This window comes from Sus scrofa, chromosome 13, assembly GCF_054392235.1.
Source record: "Sus scrofa isolate SSC_HxYL_T2T_F1_AM1 chromosome 13, Sscrofa_HxYL_maternal_Yorkshire_Landrace_v2.0, whole genome shotgun sequence".
Lineage (NCBI taxonomy): Eukaryota > Metazoa > Chordata > Mammalia > Artiodactyla > Suidae > Sus > Sus scrofa.
The window spans coordinates 47,748,793-47,767,865 of record NC_139395.1 but is presented as its reverse complement, the minus strand read 5'-3'; the positions used below and the strand labels follow the sequence as shown (position 1 = coordinate 47,767,865).

At 54.4% G+C, this 19,073-nt stretch overlaps 1 protein-coding gene across 15 annotated transcripts in view; it reads left to right on the top strand.

Moving 5' to 3' along the window:
- Nucleotides 1–19,073, top strand: part of CACNA2D2 (calcium voltage-gated channel auxiliary subunit alpha2delta 2) — a 143,751-nt gene that overhangs the window by 64,463 nt on the left and 60,215 nt on the right. For 12 of the 15 annotated variants that reach the window (XM_021068821.2, XM_084988217.1, XM_084988214.1 and 9 more), the window contains exon 3: nt 8,832–8,948. The exons of the other annotated variants lie outside the window; for them this stretch is intronic. In XM_021068821.2, coding sequence (XP_020924480.1) covers nt 8,832–8,948 — 117 coding nt within the window. The remainder of the gene's footprint in view (nt 1–8,831; nt 8,949–19,073) is intronic. 15 annotated transcript variants of the gene reach the window in all.

Below are 19,073 nucleotides of genomic sequence, written 5' to 3'. Positions count from 1 at the left end.
CCTGTACTTTGATTCACCTCGGGCTCAAACCACCCCCAATCCTGGGGCTCTCCTGGACCAAATCAAGAAGATGAGGCCCTGAGAGTCTCCATGACAGGTGTCCACCTGATTGAGCCATGACACAGTTCCCCTCAACAGACAAAGGCCTGAAGGCTGGAACTGTCCAGGAACCCAGGCCTTGAGTGTAGGCAACAGGTATTCCTCTAGTGGTGTCCAGGCCCTTGTCCCTGCCTACAGTCTGGCTGCCTTCTCAGAAAGTGCTTCCCAAAGGGGTGTGCACAGCACTCAGGTACCCCAGCATGCCCAAAACTGATGCGTGCACATTGCAGGTGGGGGCAGTTGTAGGGGCCTTGTTGCCTCTTCGACCCAGGTTCTCTGCTCACCAGGGACAGCTGCAAGAGGTGCATTCGTCTTCCCCACGAGGTCAGGGTAGATTCTTGGCTGGGAAGGAGTCTTTGTGACACTGCACCGCCCTACCACCATGCCTGGGTCAAGCTTGGACTCAAGGAGTGATGGGAACTTGGAAGAAGGGGCTCTAAGATGGGGCTTCTTAGGCAGGCACTAAGCAGCCTATGCTAGAGCTTTAACTTCTGGCCTTGGAGGTGGGTGGCAGGTGACAGACCTGGCCCTGGAGCATTTGCTTTTGTAGTACACAGGAGTGTTCCTTCTCCCCAGCTCCCATGAACTTGGCCATCTGGCATTGTCACCTCTGTGGTAGGGAGAACCCTGTCAGATTCCTCTCTCCCCTCTCACCTGTCCCAAGTATCCCCTTGACTGCCAAGGAAGCTAAAATCTGGGGAAGATAGAGTCATACACTGCAAGTGTCGGATAGGCTCACAGCCATGAGAATGCTCTTTTCTAACAGTGGCAGCCTAGAGTCCATCTCCTGTGTAGGGGGACCATGGGTGAATCCCTTCTCAGTATCCCTAACAGATGGGCTTGCATACTTCTTGTGGTGGGGAGCTCACTATCTATCCAAACAATGCTCTTAGGACTTGAGAGCTTTGTGTGTAAGAAAATTCCTCCAGTTTCCCCTGAGCTGAAATATGCCCTTCTCCCCACAGGCGCCATCCAGAACCCCAGAGTTCTGGCCTCAGGAACCTTGCCTTGCACTCTTGGAGCTGGGTAGAGGCCATACCCTCCAGGATGCCGTCACCTAAAATATACATACCTTAAATGCTGGAGGCCTCTTTCCAAGTCTGATCTGGGATAACAGGTGGATAATCAGGATTGCCACAGTTTTAAAGTCAGTTTAGAAATTCACATCTGTTTCAGAGGAGCAAACGCTGGCCACACCCAGGAGTGGGCCAGGCATCAGCGCTCCCTTGTGGCAGGTCATTGCCTTGCCTGGGGCCGACATAGGGCAGGCCTTGCAGAGGTAAGGGGTCACATGGGGGCAAGTGCAGGGAGGTTGGGAGAGACTGGCCCTAACTCAACTGGGAGGATTTGGTTTATTGTTTTGTGTTGGGTTTTGTGTCTTTTGAAAAACAAGAGATTGAGCCTTTTTATGACATGGATTTTACAGCGTAACGAGGCAGTGTAATTTCCCATTCTCAGCAGCAAGTGCACTTTTTACACTAATTGCATAATTAGACATAATGTACTAATTGCGGTAATGGATGACAGTCAACTAAACTTTAACTTTAAAAACAGGGAGGCGTTGCTGGGGGTGGCGGTGGGGGCTTTGTGCCCCTGTGAGTTTTTTAAAGGCAATCTCCTGGTGAGATCTTCTAGCAGCTGCCTCTTGGGGGCCTGGGGGCCACAGAGCTACCAGGGCCTTCTTGCCTTGTGATCTAGGCCACACTCCCTCCTCCCGTGAGGACCCCCACTCCATCTCACTCCCTGCCACCTAGATATCCACCTCCCTGCCCATCAGAACCTGTCCCTGCAGCTTCCCTTCTGACCCCCACAAGCCCTGTGTTCCTCCCACTGAGTTGTCCATTCCCTACTCCCAGCCTAACAGTACCTGCTGTTACTCCTGCCTAGAGTCCCTTATCCCCAAGTCATGCCCACATCTGGCAGACTTCTGCCCAGCCTTTTAGATGCTCTCAGATGGCTTCTCCCTGAAAAACCATTTCAGTCTTTGCCTTCACAACCCCCCACACTGTACCCAGGTACGCCAGTCTCACCCTCAGATGTCTCCTGCACCTCTCTGCTGTTAGCAGTCTGAATGGTGGACATCTATCCTCTTCAGTTGTGAGTCCCATGGGGCCAGGGACAAGGCCTGGTCTGTCTCTGCTGCTCCAGGCTCAAGAGGTCCCAACAAGAGCTTATGGCATTGAACATGAGTGCCCCAGTGGGGCTGTAAGAACATGACATGGAGGTGAGAGGAAATAAGGCTACTAATGGGCCATCTACCCAGGAGGGCCACATCCTTACCTGCTTCTGGAAGCCAGGCCACAAGCCCTCCTCCCTGTTCCCACAGTGCCTTTGTGTCCTTCATCATAACCTATACAGGGGCCACATTGTAATGGCCCAGGTAGGTGTCTCCAACTCCCTCGAAACAGAGGGTTCATTCCCCAGAAATCCATACTCAGTGTGAAGGTTATTTGTTAACAATGTGACAACCAGCATCACGATGTACAAACCCTGCTTATGATGCCACATACAGCTAACTGTGGAGTCACCCCACTCCAGGATGGTGGCAACATGGCATGGCCACATGGACCCTACCATGGCAGCTGGTGATTTTCAGCCGCTGATGAAGCATGCAGCTGAGTGGCTGCCTATATGCCAACTCTGTGCTCTGACAGTTCCCGGGTCCCCTCACCCTCATCCTACTGTAAGCCCCAAACCAGGCAGGCCAGGGAGGGGCCACAACCCCTGCCCCAGGGAGCTCTGGCCACACACACAGTCCAGGGCCTGGTGTGTCCCCAGAAGAGCTGAATCAGGGTTTTCGTGGTTGGGTGCAACCCAAAGGAACTGGGCTGTGGAGCTTAAGGCTGATAGGGTATGGGGAGAGCCAGGTTGTACACCCTGTCCTGGATCTGTCCTGAGTGCTCTCAGTGGAAGGGTCCCCAGGTACCTGACTATTCTATCCATCCTGTGGTCTTCAAGGGTGATTATTAGCAGCTACATTTTGATTTTCCCCAAGAAGGCAGGAGATGGGGACAGAAGCCTAGTGGGGGCGAAGGCAGGGCCAGCATTGTCCTGACCAGCTGAGGTCCCTGAGCTGATCACTACCAGTCCTTCCATTCCCATGCTTCCCTCCTGGCCTGTGTCACCATGAGCCCCCTATCCTCCCACCAAAGTCTCCCCTGATCCCTGGCACATCCCAGTAGCTGTCCTATGTCTCCAATCCCAGACCCTGTGGCTTCTCCAATGCTTGCCCATGCAGGCCAGCCTAGGGGGCCCAGTCTACCATCTCTAGGGAACTGTTGACAGGAGAACTGGGCAATTAAAACTCCTACCAACTTCTCCTTTCAGGACCAGGGACCAGACGCTGAGATGTGGCTAGAGGGGGTTTGAGAACAACAAATCCCCCAGGAAGGTCATCTCATGAGGTTCCGGAAGCTCCCCTCCCTCACCCAGCCTGCACCCTTCTCAGCGCCGTGGGCATGGGGAGAGGGCTGATTTGCTGGAGCACCCAGCCAAACCTGCAGCAGAGCCTGGGCCTTTGAGGAGACAGGCAGCAGCAGGGCCCAGCCTGCATCAAATCTTTCTCGTTCCATTTTCTTTCTGATTTAATTTTCCAGAGATTAGGGCCCGTTCACCTTCACTGCAGAGAGGAGCCTCGCACGCACGCTTGTTTTTACTCCTAAGGTTTGGGTGGTTGGTTAGTCGATCGGGCTGGTTCTGCTGGCCCTCCCCCTCCTCCCCTCCAGAATGACCCTCCTGCCTTCCGTGGGCTTCAGGCTTTTAGGGTCATCCTGGGTCCCCCAGGCTCCCCCAAACTCCCAGCTGATCCCCTGTGATCCCTTTACCTTTACCTTGTCCTTCACCTTCAAGTCTGGGGATAAATAAAATGAACAGAAATGCAGTGCGGTCTAAAGCAAAGCAAGCTTTAGATAAGACAGAACCAGGTTCAGATCTGAACTCTGCTGTGTAACATCACTTCTCTGGCCCTCAGTGTCCTGTCTGCTAAATGGGCATGATCAGAATGATCCCTTCTCAGAAGCTGTACATCAGTGAGGTCAAGTGTGTGAAGCACCTGGCCTAGGGTGGCCAGAACCAACACTGGACAAGCAGAGCTGTTCCTGTGGCCTCCACGGTCCCTCTTCCCCCCTTTTCCCTTCTTTCCCTTGCCCTTCTTGCCCTCCTTCTCCTCTCCTTTTCCCCCACCTTCCTTCTCTCCCTGGGTGGGTTGGGTGCTAGCTTAGGTCCAGGCCCCACTACTGCTGGCTTTCTGGGACTTAACAAAATGCCTCTCTAGTATGATGGAGGCCTGTCCCAGTCACTGGTCCTGGGGCCTTGTGTCTCCTGGGGTGGCTCTTTCTGTGTCCCGGGTGCCTCAGAGCTTCTCCCTTTGAGTCAGCACTGTTTGGAGCTGTGGGGATGAGGCTAGCTCCATCTGCCCCTGCAAGTATCCAAGCTTTCTGTCCAAGGTCGCCATTCCTTCAAGTGTCCTCCAGGCCCACCTCCCCTTTATGTGGAGACACCTATGGAAGAAGGAGGCTGGGCAGAGGGCCTAGAGCCCCTGAAGAGGCCTTGGGCCCCTCGGGCCCTGGAATTTCCAAGACCAGAAGGCTGGCCAGACACGCTGCTTAACAAAAGAATTACTGGAGTTGGGAGAGGATTGGGGTTGGGGCTAGCACATAAGGAGTGTAGTGCGGAGGAGATGAGGCAGATGGAGGGAGGGTCTAACTGGTAATGGGTGCCCTCAAGAGGAAGAGGATGCCTGGGCGAGCAGTGGCCATTGGTATATGGTACAGAATGGGGGAGCCAGGGACAAGGGGCTCCAAACTGCCTCCTAAATTGTCCGTCAGGGCCTCAGCTACCGCTGCTTTCCCTGTTCCTCCACCCTTCTGTCACCATGTCTCCTGCCCTCCCCCACATGTCTACCTGGTCCCAGCCAGCCTGTCCCCTGGTCTGTTGTCCGGTACCACTACCATTCACCATATCCTCTGGGCTGAAACCCCTGTCTCTTCCTCCTCCATCGTGGCTGGCATGGAGCTGCAGCAACCTGAGAACAGCCAGACCCATCTCTCCCCTTAGTCCAGCTGCCTGTGCAGAGCTGGGGGCTATGCAGGCTGTGCTGCTGTGGGAGCTGTTGGGTTTTTACAGTTAGCTTGCTGGGCCAAGGACACTAGTGGGCATGTAGTCTTGCCATGGTTGTTGAGGCCCTGCACCCAGGGCACCCTGGCCTTTCTGTTGCTTCCAAGCTGGCTAGAGACTGGGGTCAAGGGGAGCCAGTCCTGGCTGTACTTAGGAGCTGTCCTGGGCTCTCCCAGGCTTCCTGCTGGGCCCGCAGTTGGAAAGCATCCCCATAGACCACATTGGTGGAGAGATGACCTATCCCCCAGGATGAGACCATCTGCTGGGACAGGGACAACTGGAGCAGGTCCAGGGGAATGTTGAGAGGGCTGCAGCACCTGGGATGGAAGGAACAAGGACTGTTGCATCTCATTTGGGATTGGGGGACAGGTGTGGCTAGTAGCTCAACCAGCCCCAATAGCTCTGGGATTTTGCCCTCTTCTCCCCAGAAACTCCTTCTAGATCATTTCCCACCCTCACTCTATGGAGGGTTTAGATAGGCAGGGAAGGGCGGAGGGGAAGCAAGCACAGCATGAGCAATGGTGCGGCAATAGGAGTCCACATGGGTTGGGGACCCAGAGGCCCATGTGCACGTGCCAGGTCAGTGAGCTGGAGAAGCCTCAAATGCTGGCACCAGGGCCAAGCAGAAGGATGTCATGGTGGCTCTTTGGGTAGACTCAGGAAGAAGGCATGGCAGATGAAGCCCCAAGGCTCCAAGGGATAGCATACCTAAAGGCAAAAGAGGAGGACTGGCCCCAGAGCTCTGCTCTTGAACATGGAATTGGGCATATGCATTGGCCAAGGGTCCCTTGCACACAGGCCTGGTGCCGGGGGAGAGATGGAAGGGAGCCAGCCATGGCTGTATCCTATCCATGGTGTCCCTGTGTCTAGGCTCCCTTGTTATCACCTCTAGGGCTGAGGCCAAAGTGTTGGAGGATGGCTGATGGAAGAGGTACTGTCCAAAGAAGCCTGGGAGGAGGAGTGGGGCTGGAGGTGATCAGACACCAGGGAGACCAGGGGTCTCCTGCCCAGAAATGGGAGCCAATGGCTTTGGATCCTAAGGGTGCAGATCCAACTGGAAGACAGTGGAGACAATGAGGGGACTGTTCCTTCTCAGAATTCTGGCGATCCTAAACAATAAATAGTGACAATAGTATAGGCTTCTTGTGGCATGAATCTTTCAGGTTCTTGGTTGGCCTGTGAGGCAAGAACTACAGTTCTCTCATTTAATAGATTGGACACTGAGGTTCAGAGATGGAGTAATTCTTAGTGGAGTCCCTTCTTCCAAGCCCTTATATCAACTTTCAGCGTCCTTGAGTGTGACCCTGTCACTGTCACCTGAAAAACCCACTCCCTCTGCGGCCCCTGAGCCCTGGTCCTTTTGCCATGCCATTGCCTGCCATGCCAGGTTGCCAGGGGCATCCTGGACCCAGAAGGGAGGGACCCCCGAGTTCCCTGAGGAGAGTTATCAGGAGGCTGCATGGTCCAGCCTCCAAAACCAGGGCTGCCAGTGCTGTGGACAGCCCTGATTGGAGCAGCTGGGAATGACCTTGACAGTGGAATCAGATATGGGAACTTCATCCCTTGCCCTGAGAAGTCAGGCAGCTGCTCCCCCTGCTGGCATCAGTGTGTCGGGCTGCACTCAAGCAAGGTTTCAGCCAGGAGCAAGCAATGATCCAGGATTAGGAAAGGGTATATTTATGTATTTATTTATTTATTGGCCACACCCACGGCATATGGAATTTCCTGGGCTAGGGATTGAATCCAAGCTGTGGCTGCGACCTATGCCACAGCTGCAGCAACGCCAGATCCTTAGCCCATTGTGCAGGTGGGGGATCAAACCTGCACCTCAGCAATGACCCGAACCACTGCAGAGACAATGCCAGATCTTTAACCTGCTGCACAACAACAGGAACTTTGTAAAAGGTGTATTTTTAATGCTCCCAAACCTAAGAATGTGTCAAGGAGGACAGGTGAACTTTTTCACTCACAGTCATGTGGCCTTGACCTATCCTTTTCTATTTCTGAGCCTGATTTTCTCTAATAGTGGCCACTGGGCTCTAGCCTCCTTGTATTTCTCAGTGACTCCCAGGCTCTGACCACTACCTGCCTTGGCTTCTGTATCCATCACCGTCCTCCATCTGGAGGACTTTGTCCTGAGGCCGGCCGTGGGGGGCCCAGGGAACAGCCTGGCCTGGTGCCCACTTGGGGCCTTCATCCTCCCTGGCCATGCAGCCAGGCCTGTGACTCGCCCTGTAATCGTTGCTCTGTGGGAAGGAGCGACTTCACCACAAATTATTTTGTTCTAAGAGAAGGACAAAAAGAAAAGAGAAGCCGGGAGGGATGGGGGGGCGGTGGGAGGAGGAGATTGCCTGAGCCAGCTTTGAGCAGTGCTTTAACCCTTGTACTGCCAGGTGCTGGGTGGGCAGCAGGACAAGGGCTCTGGAGGCACCCAATCCCCCACCTCCTCCCTCTGTCAAATGCCAGAGGCCTTTATCTCCCCACGTTTTGCTGTCACTCTACCAACCTTATCTCCCCTGCCTGTCTGTCTCTCATCAGCAGCCTCTCCCACCTCCTTATCTCCCCCTCCTCACCTATTCTTTGTGTCTCTCCACATTCCTTCACAGCCCGCTGGCAAAGTCTGGTGGTGGCAGCTTTGTTGCGACCAACCTGTGACCTCTGGTAAAGGAGCCAGCTTGTAGCATAGCCTCCCTGAGGTCACCTGGATGGACACAGGCAGGCTCAGAGACACAGGCAGGGGTGTGCAGTGCATACACACACACACACACATGCATGCATGTGCGTATACCCAAGACCCTGCCACAAAGACACCTGCAATAACTTGCCTCTACAGTTCATATACAGCCCCTGGGTTCATCTAGCAGCCCTAACACCACCCCACCCCAACACATAGGCACATGCACCCAGATGGATGTGTGTTGAGCCATAGCACACACTCACACATGTACATACAGACTGTCAGGCTGTCACCCCCACCCAACAAGGAAGTAGGAGGGGCAGATCCATCCCCTCCATATACCTCTTCCTCCCTGATCCTTCGGAGGAATGACAGAAGAACCCCTAGGGCAGCCAGAGCTCCCGCAATAGTTTCCATAAATGCCTTGGGGCAGCACTAGCAAAAGGGGGAATGGATGCCTGAGGCTGTGTAGAGGGGCAGCTATGTGTGTGATGCATGTGTGGGTGTGTGGGTTTATGTACACATGTGGGTGTGAGAGCATCCTCATGTTGGTATGTGGTACACAATGTGTGCCTGTTGGCTCCATCTCCCTCAAACCCTGGCACCCTGCCCACTCTGCTGCTCTTAGCCATTCTGAGCTGGTCAGGGAGTGCCACTCATAGCCCCTGGATGGTGAACACTGAGTTCCAGAGAAGGCAGTGACGACTTTGTCCCACCATACACACACAACCAACACAAGCTATGGAGCCCATGGCCTTGCACTTCTTCCAAGTCTATCAGAGCAGTGAGTCTGTCCCCCAGACCTCCCTGTTCTCTCTCTGTGGCTAAAGCCAGGGTCACGGTCGGGTTAGGACTGTTCTGTGGTGAGCTGTGCAGAGAAGACATATGCACACCATGACATGGCAATGTTGGATCACCCCAGGCTTCTGCTTCTTTCCAGATCTACAAAGACAACAGGAACCTGTTTGAGGTGCAGGAGAATGAGCCCCAGAAGTTGGTGGAGAAGGTGGCGGGGGACATTGAGAGCCTGCTAGACAGGAAGGTGCAGGCCCTGAAGGTAGGTGCAGTTTTGGGTTGAAGGATGACTAGGCAGAGGGGCCCTGCACTGTGAGGGCAGTGTCCCAACCCAATGTGAACACACGGCCTGCCTGGCCTTCAGAGTTCTGGCTGGGTCATGACTGGCAGGCTGGACTGTGGCAGCTTCGGCAGGAGCAGGATGGCTTCATCTGGAGTAGGCTGCAAAGGGGTGACCTGGGCCCTGCCCTCCCTTCTGTTGGGCCTGGGGTCCTCCTGTTCCTCTGCTCTGCCTTTGTGTGTGCCCTGGGGGAGCACCTGGCCAGGATAGTGACCTACTGAAAGCTGGGAGGGTACACTGCAGGCTCTGAAGGGGAGAGGGTGTAGAGGGACCTGAACACCCCGCAGAGAAGAACATGGCCATGTGATGCTGAGAGTTGGAGCTCCTGTTCTGCTCACAACTTCTCTGCCTCCCTCTGGGCCTCAGTCTATACACTCTATTCAGAGAGGTCATGCCTGTCAGCTACCAAGGTTCTGTGATGTGACAGGACCTGCTGGTCCACCCTGATCATGTCTACAAAGCCAGCAAACCCCAGTACTCAACCCGCTGTGGGGACAGCGGGAGGGAAGGGGCTTCTGGAGCTGCAGGATGCCCTGGGCAGTTTGTGCAGTAAAGCGGGGAGGGGGTTCTGAGCTGCCCCCAGATCAGAGGCAGAACTGCTGCTGTCCCAGCTGTGTCACAGAGAAGCATCCAGTAAAAAAGAATGAAGTACTGATACACATGACAACATGGATGAACTTGAAAACATTATACTAAGTGAAAGAAGCTCATTACAAAAGACCACCTATTGTGTGATCCCATTTCTGTGAAATGTCCACAATAGGCAAATCCATAGAAACGGCAAGTACATTAGTGGTTGCCTAGGGCTGGAAGGGAGGGGATAGGGAGTGTCTGCTAATGGGTACAGGGTTTCTTTTTGGGGTAATGAAAATATTCTAAAATTAGATTGTGTTGATGGTTGCACAACTTTGAATATGCTAAAAAAGCACTGAATTGTATAGTTTTTGTGGGTGAATTTTATGTTATCTCAGTAAAGCTCTTTTTCTGAGCTCTCTTTCTGAGAAAGGCTGTACAAGCCATGCCCAGGCTCAGGCCAAGGGCCTGACAGGGTCAAGTCAGAGCCGCCTAAACCCCTACCACATCTAGGCCCCGGGAGAGAATTAGGACCCCCTTTTCCAGGAACTGGGCTCTGCTGCCCCTGTGTGACCTGGAATCATGGAATAGGGAGAGACTGGCATCCTGGGACCGGAGCAGGTGGGCCCTAAGGGCCTCCCACTCCGTATGGACCCGGACGACCCAGAACTGGGCCCAGCCCAGCCTGACCTGGGGGATCTCCTAGTCAGGTGGGGAGACAGTTGAGGAAGTGAGCTGTCATGAGGAGGAGGCAAAGCCACATCTTCAGCTGCAACCATCATCCCTGTAGGGGTCCAGCAGTGTCCCCCGGTTGTGGGAACCATCCGCTCACCTCACCCAGCCAGCACACCATGTCCCACCTCCTTGCCTTTCCTAGAACTGATCACGACCTGGACACTCTCCCCTCCTTTCTCTCAGTCTCTGTCTCTTTGTCTCTCTCTCCCTGCTTCATTCCAGACCTCCCATTTGCCCACTACTTCCTTGCTTTGCTGCCCATCGCCCACAGACACCCAGTATGAAAAGTACAGGCCACCAGCTCTGAACTTGTATCAAAACCGTCTAATGGGAGTTCCCGTCATGGCGCAGTGGTTAACGAATCTGACTAGGAACCATGAGGTTGTGGGTTCGATCCCTTCCCTTGCTCAGTGGGTTAACGACCCGGCATTGCCGTGAGCTGTGGTGTAGGTTGCAGACGCGGCTCGGATCCCGAGTTGCTGTGGCTCTGGCATAGGCCAGTGGCTACAGCTCCGATTCGACCCCTAGCCTGGGAACCTCCATATGCTGTGGGAGCAGCCCAAAGAAATAGCAAAAAGACCAAAAAAAAAACAAAAAAACGTCTAATGGATTTGGCACCCTTCATGCCTTTAGGCCTGCTTCCTACCCCAGCTTTAGAACTAGTCACCTCGATGCGGGGTGCTGAGTGGCAGCAGTGACAAGATGCCAACTTGCCCTGAACATATGGAGGCCAGGACCCAGGCCCTGCCTGTCTTCTCTGACAATCACAGGGCTGGAGTCACTCCCCATGCTCCTTTCCCCACTTCTAGAGGAACAGGCAACACTGACAGCTTGGGGACGAAGGAGCCCAAAACATGGGGTTCTAATCCCAACCCTCTCCCTACACCCCACATGCCGGACTCTGCCCCACGAGGCAGTGCAGATGTCTGCCTCCTTCCCACTGCGCCCACAGCCCAGGTGCCCATGGCCTGGCACAGAGTTGGCTCTCAGGGGAAGAATGATAGGAACAGGCACTCACTTATTGGGTACTCACTGTGATGTGTCATTCCGACAGCATCACCCTAAGGGAGGGGGGACACTGAGTCTTGGACATGGCATGCATTAGGCCAGGATGTGACAGAGTCAGGATTTGAACCCAGGTCACTGTGACCCTAAGCCAGACCCTTCACTTCCCACATTATTCCAGAAGTATACATGGAGCCCAGCACTCTCCTGGCCAGGGAACGCCCCCTGCAGTGCCCCCAGCTCCAGGCTAGAAAGATGCTCCTGTCTGTATCCCCAGAGGAAGAAAACGACTGTCCTTCTCCTGCCTTGGTCCTAATTGTTCAAGATGAGCTTTGGTCTTAATTATGTTTTAAATTTGCTTTTAATCAAGTCCTGGCCCTTTTCTCCTTTCCCACATTTGTTTGCAGCCTGAGTGCCTGTGGAGGGAGGGATGTTGGGGTCTGGACCCCCCCACGCACTCCATTGTCCCTCTTTCTCTGGACCCCATCCAGTAATCCAATTTAAATCCCCTTGCTCTGGTCTGGAATTTTAATGTGGGGCTTGCAAGGAGAGAACTGAGCAATGCAGGACGGAAGTTCATTGTCTCATCTAATCAGGGACAATCAGATGTTTGTAACAAGTTTCTCCAAGCTATACAGAGTGATTTACCAGGTGAAGAGTCAAGCAGAGGAGTTCCTGTCGTGGCGCAGTGGTTAACGAATCCGACTAGGAACCATGAGGTTGTGGGTTCGATCCCTGCCCTTGCTCAGCGGGTTAACGATCCAGCGTTGCCGTGAGCTGTGGTGTAGGTTGCAGACGCGGCTCGGATCCCACGTTGCTGTGGCTCTGGCGTAGGCTGGCAGCTACAGCTCTGATTCAACCCCTAGCCTGGGAACCTCCATATGCCGCTCCAAGAAATGGCAAAAAGACAAAAAAAAAAAAAAAAGAAAAAAAGAGTCAAGCTGAGAAGGCCAGGTCAGAGACTTTGCAGCACACGCAGCCAGCATTCCCCAGTGCAGGAAACCTGCTGGGGCCTCAGCTTAGGAGACACAGAGGGGATCTTCTAAGAGCTTCTACTCTCCAGATGGGTTCTCTGAGCCAGGGCCTGCTCTGTTAGGGTCTTGAGTCCCAGGAGGGGTAGGAAGGTGCCTAAATTTTTATAGCCCATTGGAGGCAGAGCTGGACCCAAATCAGGTCTCTCCTGTGCTCCCAGCTGGGGCCTCTCTCAGAGCCCCTTTCTCAGAAAGGTCATCTCTTGGTTGTAGTCCTTCCTCCATCCACTCATCAACATTCAGGAAAGACCTACCGGATGCCAGGCTGGTGCTGGGAGTACAGTGTGGAAGGACAGGCCCCATTCCTGTCTTTCTGGAACGCTCAGTCTGATCTCATTCCAGGCCTTAGTTTCTTCCTCTGTGAAATGGGGACCTGAGACTGTCCCTGCCCAGTGCTTCTGGTTTCACAGCTCTAGGAGCCATCGTTTGTAAAAGCCACAGTGAAAACAGTGTCCCTGAAGGTTGTACCATTTTCAGCACCTGCCCTAGCACCCAGAACACTGCAGGTCTATCCAAATCCTCCATACAATTCAAAGGTTAATCCTCTTATTCCCATTTTACATTTGAGGAAAATCAGCCCCAGAGAGGTTATTCTATTGGACCCCAGGTCTCACAGCAAAACCAGACTATAGATCCAGGCACTTGGGCTCCAGATTCCAAAAATTGCCCTCCCCCAACACTGCCCTCCTCTGTGCTACCACTGGTGGCCACCCGGCATTTGCTGTGCAGAGGGGGAAAGGGACGAGGGAAGAGAAGATGGGTCCCTTCTGGCAGGGGCTTGCTCTGGGACGACCTTTTGACCTTTGACAAGTCCTTACTCCCCGCAGCATCATCCTTGGGCAGTAGAAACAAACCCTGAGCATCCTTCCCAGTTCACACCAAGATGCCTAGGTGGATGGGATGGGGGAGGTGCAGCTGTGGCTCTGGTTTTAGGGGCTCCAGTGAGCAGTGTTCCCACCATAAGTGGCCTCTCTGGGGAGCAAGCATCATTTAAAGAGTAAAATTAAAAACCCTTCTGCACACAGCCGCCCTGCTTTTGCCACTAATGGCCACTTAACCCAATTAAACTGATGCATTGTTGGCAGCGTGGCTGGGTCTGTTCAGGAACTGGGCTTTGGGCTGGGTATTCAGAGGAGCAGGAGGAATGAGCCAAGGAGGGAGCCAAGGTGCCAGGGTCTGTGGGGCAGACAACCCCTCTTGTCAGGAGGGAGAATATTCTGCCTTGCTCCCATGTATTGCTGCTTCCTTCTGCAGCCTTCACCTAATGCAGGGTTTCTCACTGTTCACTCTATTGACATTTTGAGCAGGATGATTCTTTGTTGTGGGGGCTGCCCTGTGCATTGAAGAGTATTCAGTAGTGTCCTTGCCCCCTACCCACTAAGATGCCAGTAGTATTCCACTCCCCCAATTAAAAGAACCAAAGATGTCTCCAAATATTGTCCCCTGGGGGCAAAGTAACCTTTGGTTGAGAACCACTGGTCTAATGGGACAGAGAGATGCAGCCATATTAAATAGAAGCCCTACAAGCAGGGGGGATATTGGGGACCTCAGAGAAGTATAGGCAGAATGGAACAGCCCCAGCAGGAGGAAGATCCCTTCAGTTCAAGGCAGTAATAGCGAGTCTAGGGCAGCCTGGAGGAAGCATCAAGGATTTGAGGGGAAAGTCTGGCATTCGGGGGCAGCTGGAGAACAGTTCAGAGCTGAGTCCGCAAATGCATTGGTCGGTAGGGGTTGGACAAGCAGATTGGCCCTGGGAAGACAAGGCCAGGGGTATCACCTACTGCCAAGACCTGGCCCAGCATAGGAGCCTCATGAACATCTGTAGAACAGATGCCAAGGCTATGGCTCTGGGTTCTGGCTAGAGGTCAGCCTTTGGGGTCTGACTCCAGACCAGGGAAGCTCTAAAAGGCACGGTAAAGATGGACACACAGGCAGGGAATTCTGTACCATTGGCTGCCTCCACCCACCCTTCTCTGGGCAATTAAAAGGTGTTTATGTGGGCCTGGCAGTGGCTTCTGTCCCCCCTCCATTATGAACATTAAGAGATCTTGACCCTTCCACTTTCCCACTCTTGAAAGGAGCCACAGACACATGGAGCCAATTAGACGCACGCGTGGGTGCTGAGAGCCCAAGCAGCCTTTTCTCTCTGATTGCAGCATTTATGGCTGATTATTCTCCCCTCACCCAAACAGCACTGCTGCTTCCTGGCAGGGTGCCACCACCACCCAGAGGAGCCAACTGAGGCCCCCAGGGATAGGGGAACATTGAATTGATGAATGGGCATCCACTGAGTGCCAATTGAAAGGGAGCCCTCAGGCACCTCCGCTGAGAGCAACGGCTCAAGAACAGAGGTCAGAGGGAGCTCCTTGCAGGAGGTGGCCTTCCTGGGTACAAGAGGGATGGCAAACTGATGTCCACTCACCATACACCCAAGGGTCCTTGGGGTCGGCATGAGCTTTGGGCAAAGATGCTGCTCCCAGCAGCTGGTGGACATGAGTGTGGGATGGCCTCCCCTGCCTGCATCCCCACCAAGTAGCTGAGAACCCAGAGACCCTAGGAGGGCCCCCAGGCTGAGCTGGCAGGGCAGGGAGCTGGCCTCCCTGGGAACAAAGAGGGAGACAGTGCAAGTGGGGCGTGGCTAGGGAGTGACCAAAGGATCCTCAGGAAAAATATGTCATTCCCTTCTCTTTGCCCACCTGCCTGTGCTAGTGGGGGTCAGATGAGGGCCTGGCTTGGCCTATCAGGCCTCAGGAAGGGCCAAGCTGTAAGCTTGAGCCTGGGCTTCCCTGGTCCCTGGGATTGCCTCTCCTTGCCCCTCCTCTGAGGTACAGGAGCCTCAAGAGGGGTCAAAACAGCTGTGGTTATTCCTCACATCCACAAACAAAGGATGAGTCTCGGGGCCTGGAGTGCGATGTCCCTGAGGCCCACAGAGCCTGATGGATCAGCCTTACACACACACACCCTGTGGCCCAGTTCTCCCCCTGAAGGTCAGAGGGAAGGGCTAACTGCAGCCACGTATCAGACCAGGGAGCTCTGCATCCTGCTTTCCCTGACCAGTAGTGCCCACCTCCTATGAGGTGCATGGCTGAGGTGCCCCAGGCTCAAGTCTCACCCCAAGATGGGGTTTCTGAGCCTCTTCCATGGCCCTGCTCATGATGCCAGGTGCATCCCCAGGGAGCAGCATTTAGTCTCCCTGCCATTCTCTTGCTCACTCAGTCATTTAGCAAACTTTCTCCACTGCCCCCAGCCTGACCCTAGGCACGGTACCATTCTCCGCTCACTGTGGGCCAGAATTCCTATTTAACAAATGAGGAAGCAGAGGCTCAGAGACGATGCCAGTCCATCTGGGTGAGACAGGCAGAATTCCCCCTGCTGCCCTGGCTCCTATGCGCCTGTTCCTCCCAGAGCTCCCAGGAATTGGGGGGAAGCAGAGCCATGCTGGCTGGGGCAAAGAGGAGGCCCAGGGTTGGGAAGGGAAAAGGTGGGGGTCTCCCAGGCAGAGGGCAGAGCATAAGCAGGGCTTAGAGGCAGTATCTCAACTGAGAACCTTGGGAAACAGCAGGTAAGGGTGGCTGGGCTGGAGAGGGTTACACGTGCAGGCTGGGAACCATTGGTCCCGTTCCCCTTTTACTACCCCTGTGCCCTGCCTACCACAGGGCGGGAATCTAGGGCATGGAGGGTGGGTTTGGCCATATGGAGAAAATGAACACTGGGACCAAGGGCAAGTTACTGGACTCCACTGTCCAGATAAGGCCTCCACTGAGGGAGGATCCTCTCCTGCTTCTGCCCACCTCCCAGGGGGTCCTAGCTGGCAATGTTAGGAGGCAGAGTAAAAGAGCCTGCAGATGCCACAGGGACAAACCAGTCTAATTCAGGATCAGAGAAGCGAGAAATTTAATTGAGTTTTAATAGCGTCTGACCCTTTGTTCTGAAAATCCTCATGTACAAGGACTGGGGGAGGGTAGTGTGCCTCTAAGTCAGGGCAAGCCAGTGGCCAGGCTGGTCCCTGCCTTCTAGGACCCCAGACTTAGAGGAGACAGACAGCAAGGCATGAGGCCCCTGTGTGCAGAACAGCTGACCTGGGAGGGGCAGGTCTAAGAAGACAGCCTGTAAGAGGTGATGTTTGAGCCGAGCCTTGGAGGGGAGGGGTGGTGCCTGGGGAATCCCAAAGGTGGAGAAAGGAAAGAAGGAAGGTGCCTAGTCCTGGCCTAGCAGTGGAAATGAGCAGAAGTGACTCAGACTGAGTCTGCTGAGACAAGGGTTGCGGGCTGGGAAGAGAGCCCAGAAGATGCAGTTTTGCATAACGGTTTCCACTGGAGGGAAGGGAGTGGGGAGGTGACAAAGGCAGGAGGCAGGGCTCACCACCTGAGTTCTGGGGTAGTAACTGTATATCTGTAAGTATGACCCCTTCGCCGTACAGGCAACCCTGGAAGCAGCCAGTCAGCTCTCGCAGCCCATTTGCTGTGGTTTAAAATACACAGTTAGTAGTGCCTTTGTTGTGCCAGTGGGCACCTGAGGGAGAAGTGAATCTTGGGGATGCTGGCAAGGAAGACACAGTGCAATGGACCTGACCCCAGGGTTGGGAGCACTGGGGTGCTGCAAAGGCCCTCAGGCCTCTCATGGATCCCTCAGCTGTCTTCTCCAAGCCTACATGTGGACCAGCCCCAGGTGCCATGGTGACCTCAGACAGGGGGCCCCAAAATTTACCCTGGCTCAGCACATCATGGGATATCAGTGCTTCAGGTGTCCTTTGCTTCCTTCGGCCTCTGTTTACTGAGTGCTGAGCACCTGCTATGTATAAGCGCAACACTAGGTTGCCAGGGACAGGCACAGTGTACCTTTTACCTGTGGGGCACCTCCCTCAAGGAATACAGTCTGCCCAAGGTGATGCTGATGTGACCCATGCCCCAGAGTGTATAGCCAAGGTGGTAATAAGCCCATGGATATTGACCAGGCCTGGCTCTGCGGAGCAGGTGCACAGATAAGGTGGGGCTTGAGGCAGAGGCGGGCATGGGCTGTGCCCAATGCAGATCCTTGGAGTCTAGCCAAGAGTCTCCCTCAGAAAGATGCAGCGTGGCATGTAATACATGTGACCAGGCCCAGAGCAAGAAGGTGGCGAAGAATTAGGGGCCCCACTCACAGCTGTGCTGCAGCCCTCACTGTGTACTTGAGCAGCACCAAGCCTTTGGCAACAATCAAGTCTCTGGGCCTCAGTTCTCCTACCTGTTTGGTAGGAGCAACAAACATAGCCTCACAGATCTGTCATCAGAGTTTGTGCCCAGGCCTTGGTGCCACCAGTTCAGTAAGGGATGCTCACAGAGGTGTCATGTGAGATAGGCCCCAACAGACAAGACTGACCTGTGCTTCTTCAGCTCCACCCTGCCCATAGGCCAGCCCTGGGCTGTAGGACCTATGGCCAGCCTTCTCCTCTTTGAACGCCTCGGCAAGGTCCCATCCCCAGCTCCCACCTCTGTAGGCCACACTATCCAGGCTGCTCAAGGATTCCTGCCTCCTGGCACAGGCCTCAGGGCCCTTATTTGAGAGGCTGGTCACGGTTTCCGGGCCCTTTGTTCCAGCCTTCCTGTGTTTGCCCACTCTGTGCCTCGGTGAATGGGAGTTGCGGCATATTTGCTGTGTCAACACCAGCTGGAGCCCAGTTATCAAGATAGCAGAGGGTACAAGGACCCATCCGCCAGCTGCCCGGGTGCCTGGGGTCCAGCCCCTCCCTGACCAGTTGCAGTGGGTGGGTGAGTGGGCAGCTCCCATACCTGACCCATTCACCCATAGGACTACCAGGCCTGGGCTAGGCAGGTGTCTGGTAGCATCAAGGGCAGCCCCAGCAAGGGAATAGAACTTGAGATGAGCTGGCAAACCCCTTGGCATAGCTCAGGAGGACTTCCTGGCAGAGTCAGCCCTCACGCCTTTGCAGGCAAAGTTTGGGGCTTTCCTACACCCTCTGCAGAATCCCCTTGACCTCTCCAGCCCCAGCACCAGCCCCTTCCTTCTGGGATTCCCAGTTATCAGATCTGGAAGCTTCAGAGAAGAGGAGGCCTGAACAGTCCGGCAGGTAGACAGATGTATGGACAGTCAGCAAGACAGCGTCCATGAGAGGACTCAAGGGGGCCTGAGCTAGGCAAGCTGACATCCATGTGTGTGCTGTGTAGGCGTGGGTGGGTGGGTGGGTGGGGAGCTACAGCCCTGGGGAAGGGAGGGGTGGGCAGTGCCTGTCAGAGACAGACAGAACAGAGGTCCAGAGAGGGGAGTACTTTGCTCTGAGCCTGGAGAGATTCTGGTTTCCACTCTTCAACCAAAGCTCTTTCGCCATTTGGGGCCAGGTCAGTGTGCCACATGGCAGAGCTGGACCTTTAAATCCTATTTACTTCTAAATGAGACCCCCACACACACCTACTTCATCAATAGGTTTTCCAGAAATGAGCTTTTGAGGGTCACTCACCCAGGAGACAGAGGCCTCTGGGTCATGTACTGGCAGCTGGATCAAAAGGCAGAAGGGCCCATGAGGTCTCAGCTACAGCACTGATGCATCAGCTGCATAGCCTTTGCTGGTGACTTCCCTTTTCTGCATCTCAGTTTCCTTATCCATAAAATGGAGTGATAAGAGTCCCCCCAGCTGGATTGCTGAGAGGATTGGCTTAGCTGAGACTTGGCCAGCTAGACACGCACATCCCATGGGGTTATCACTGTT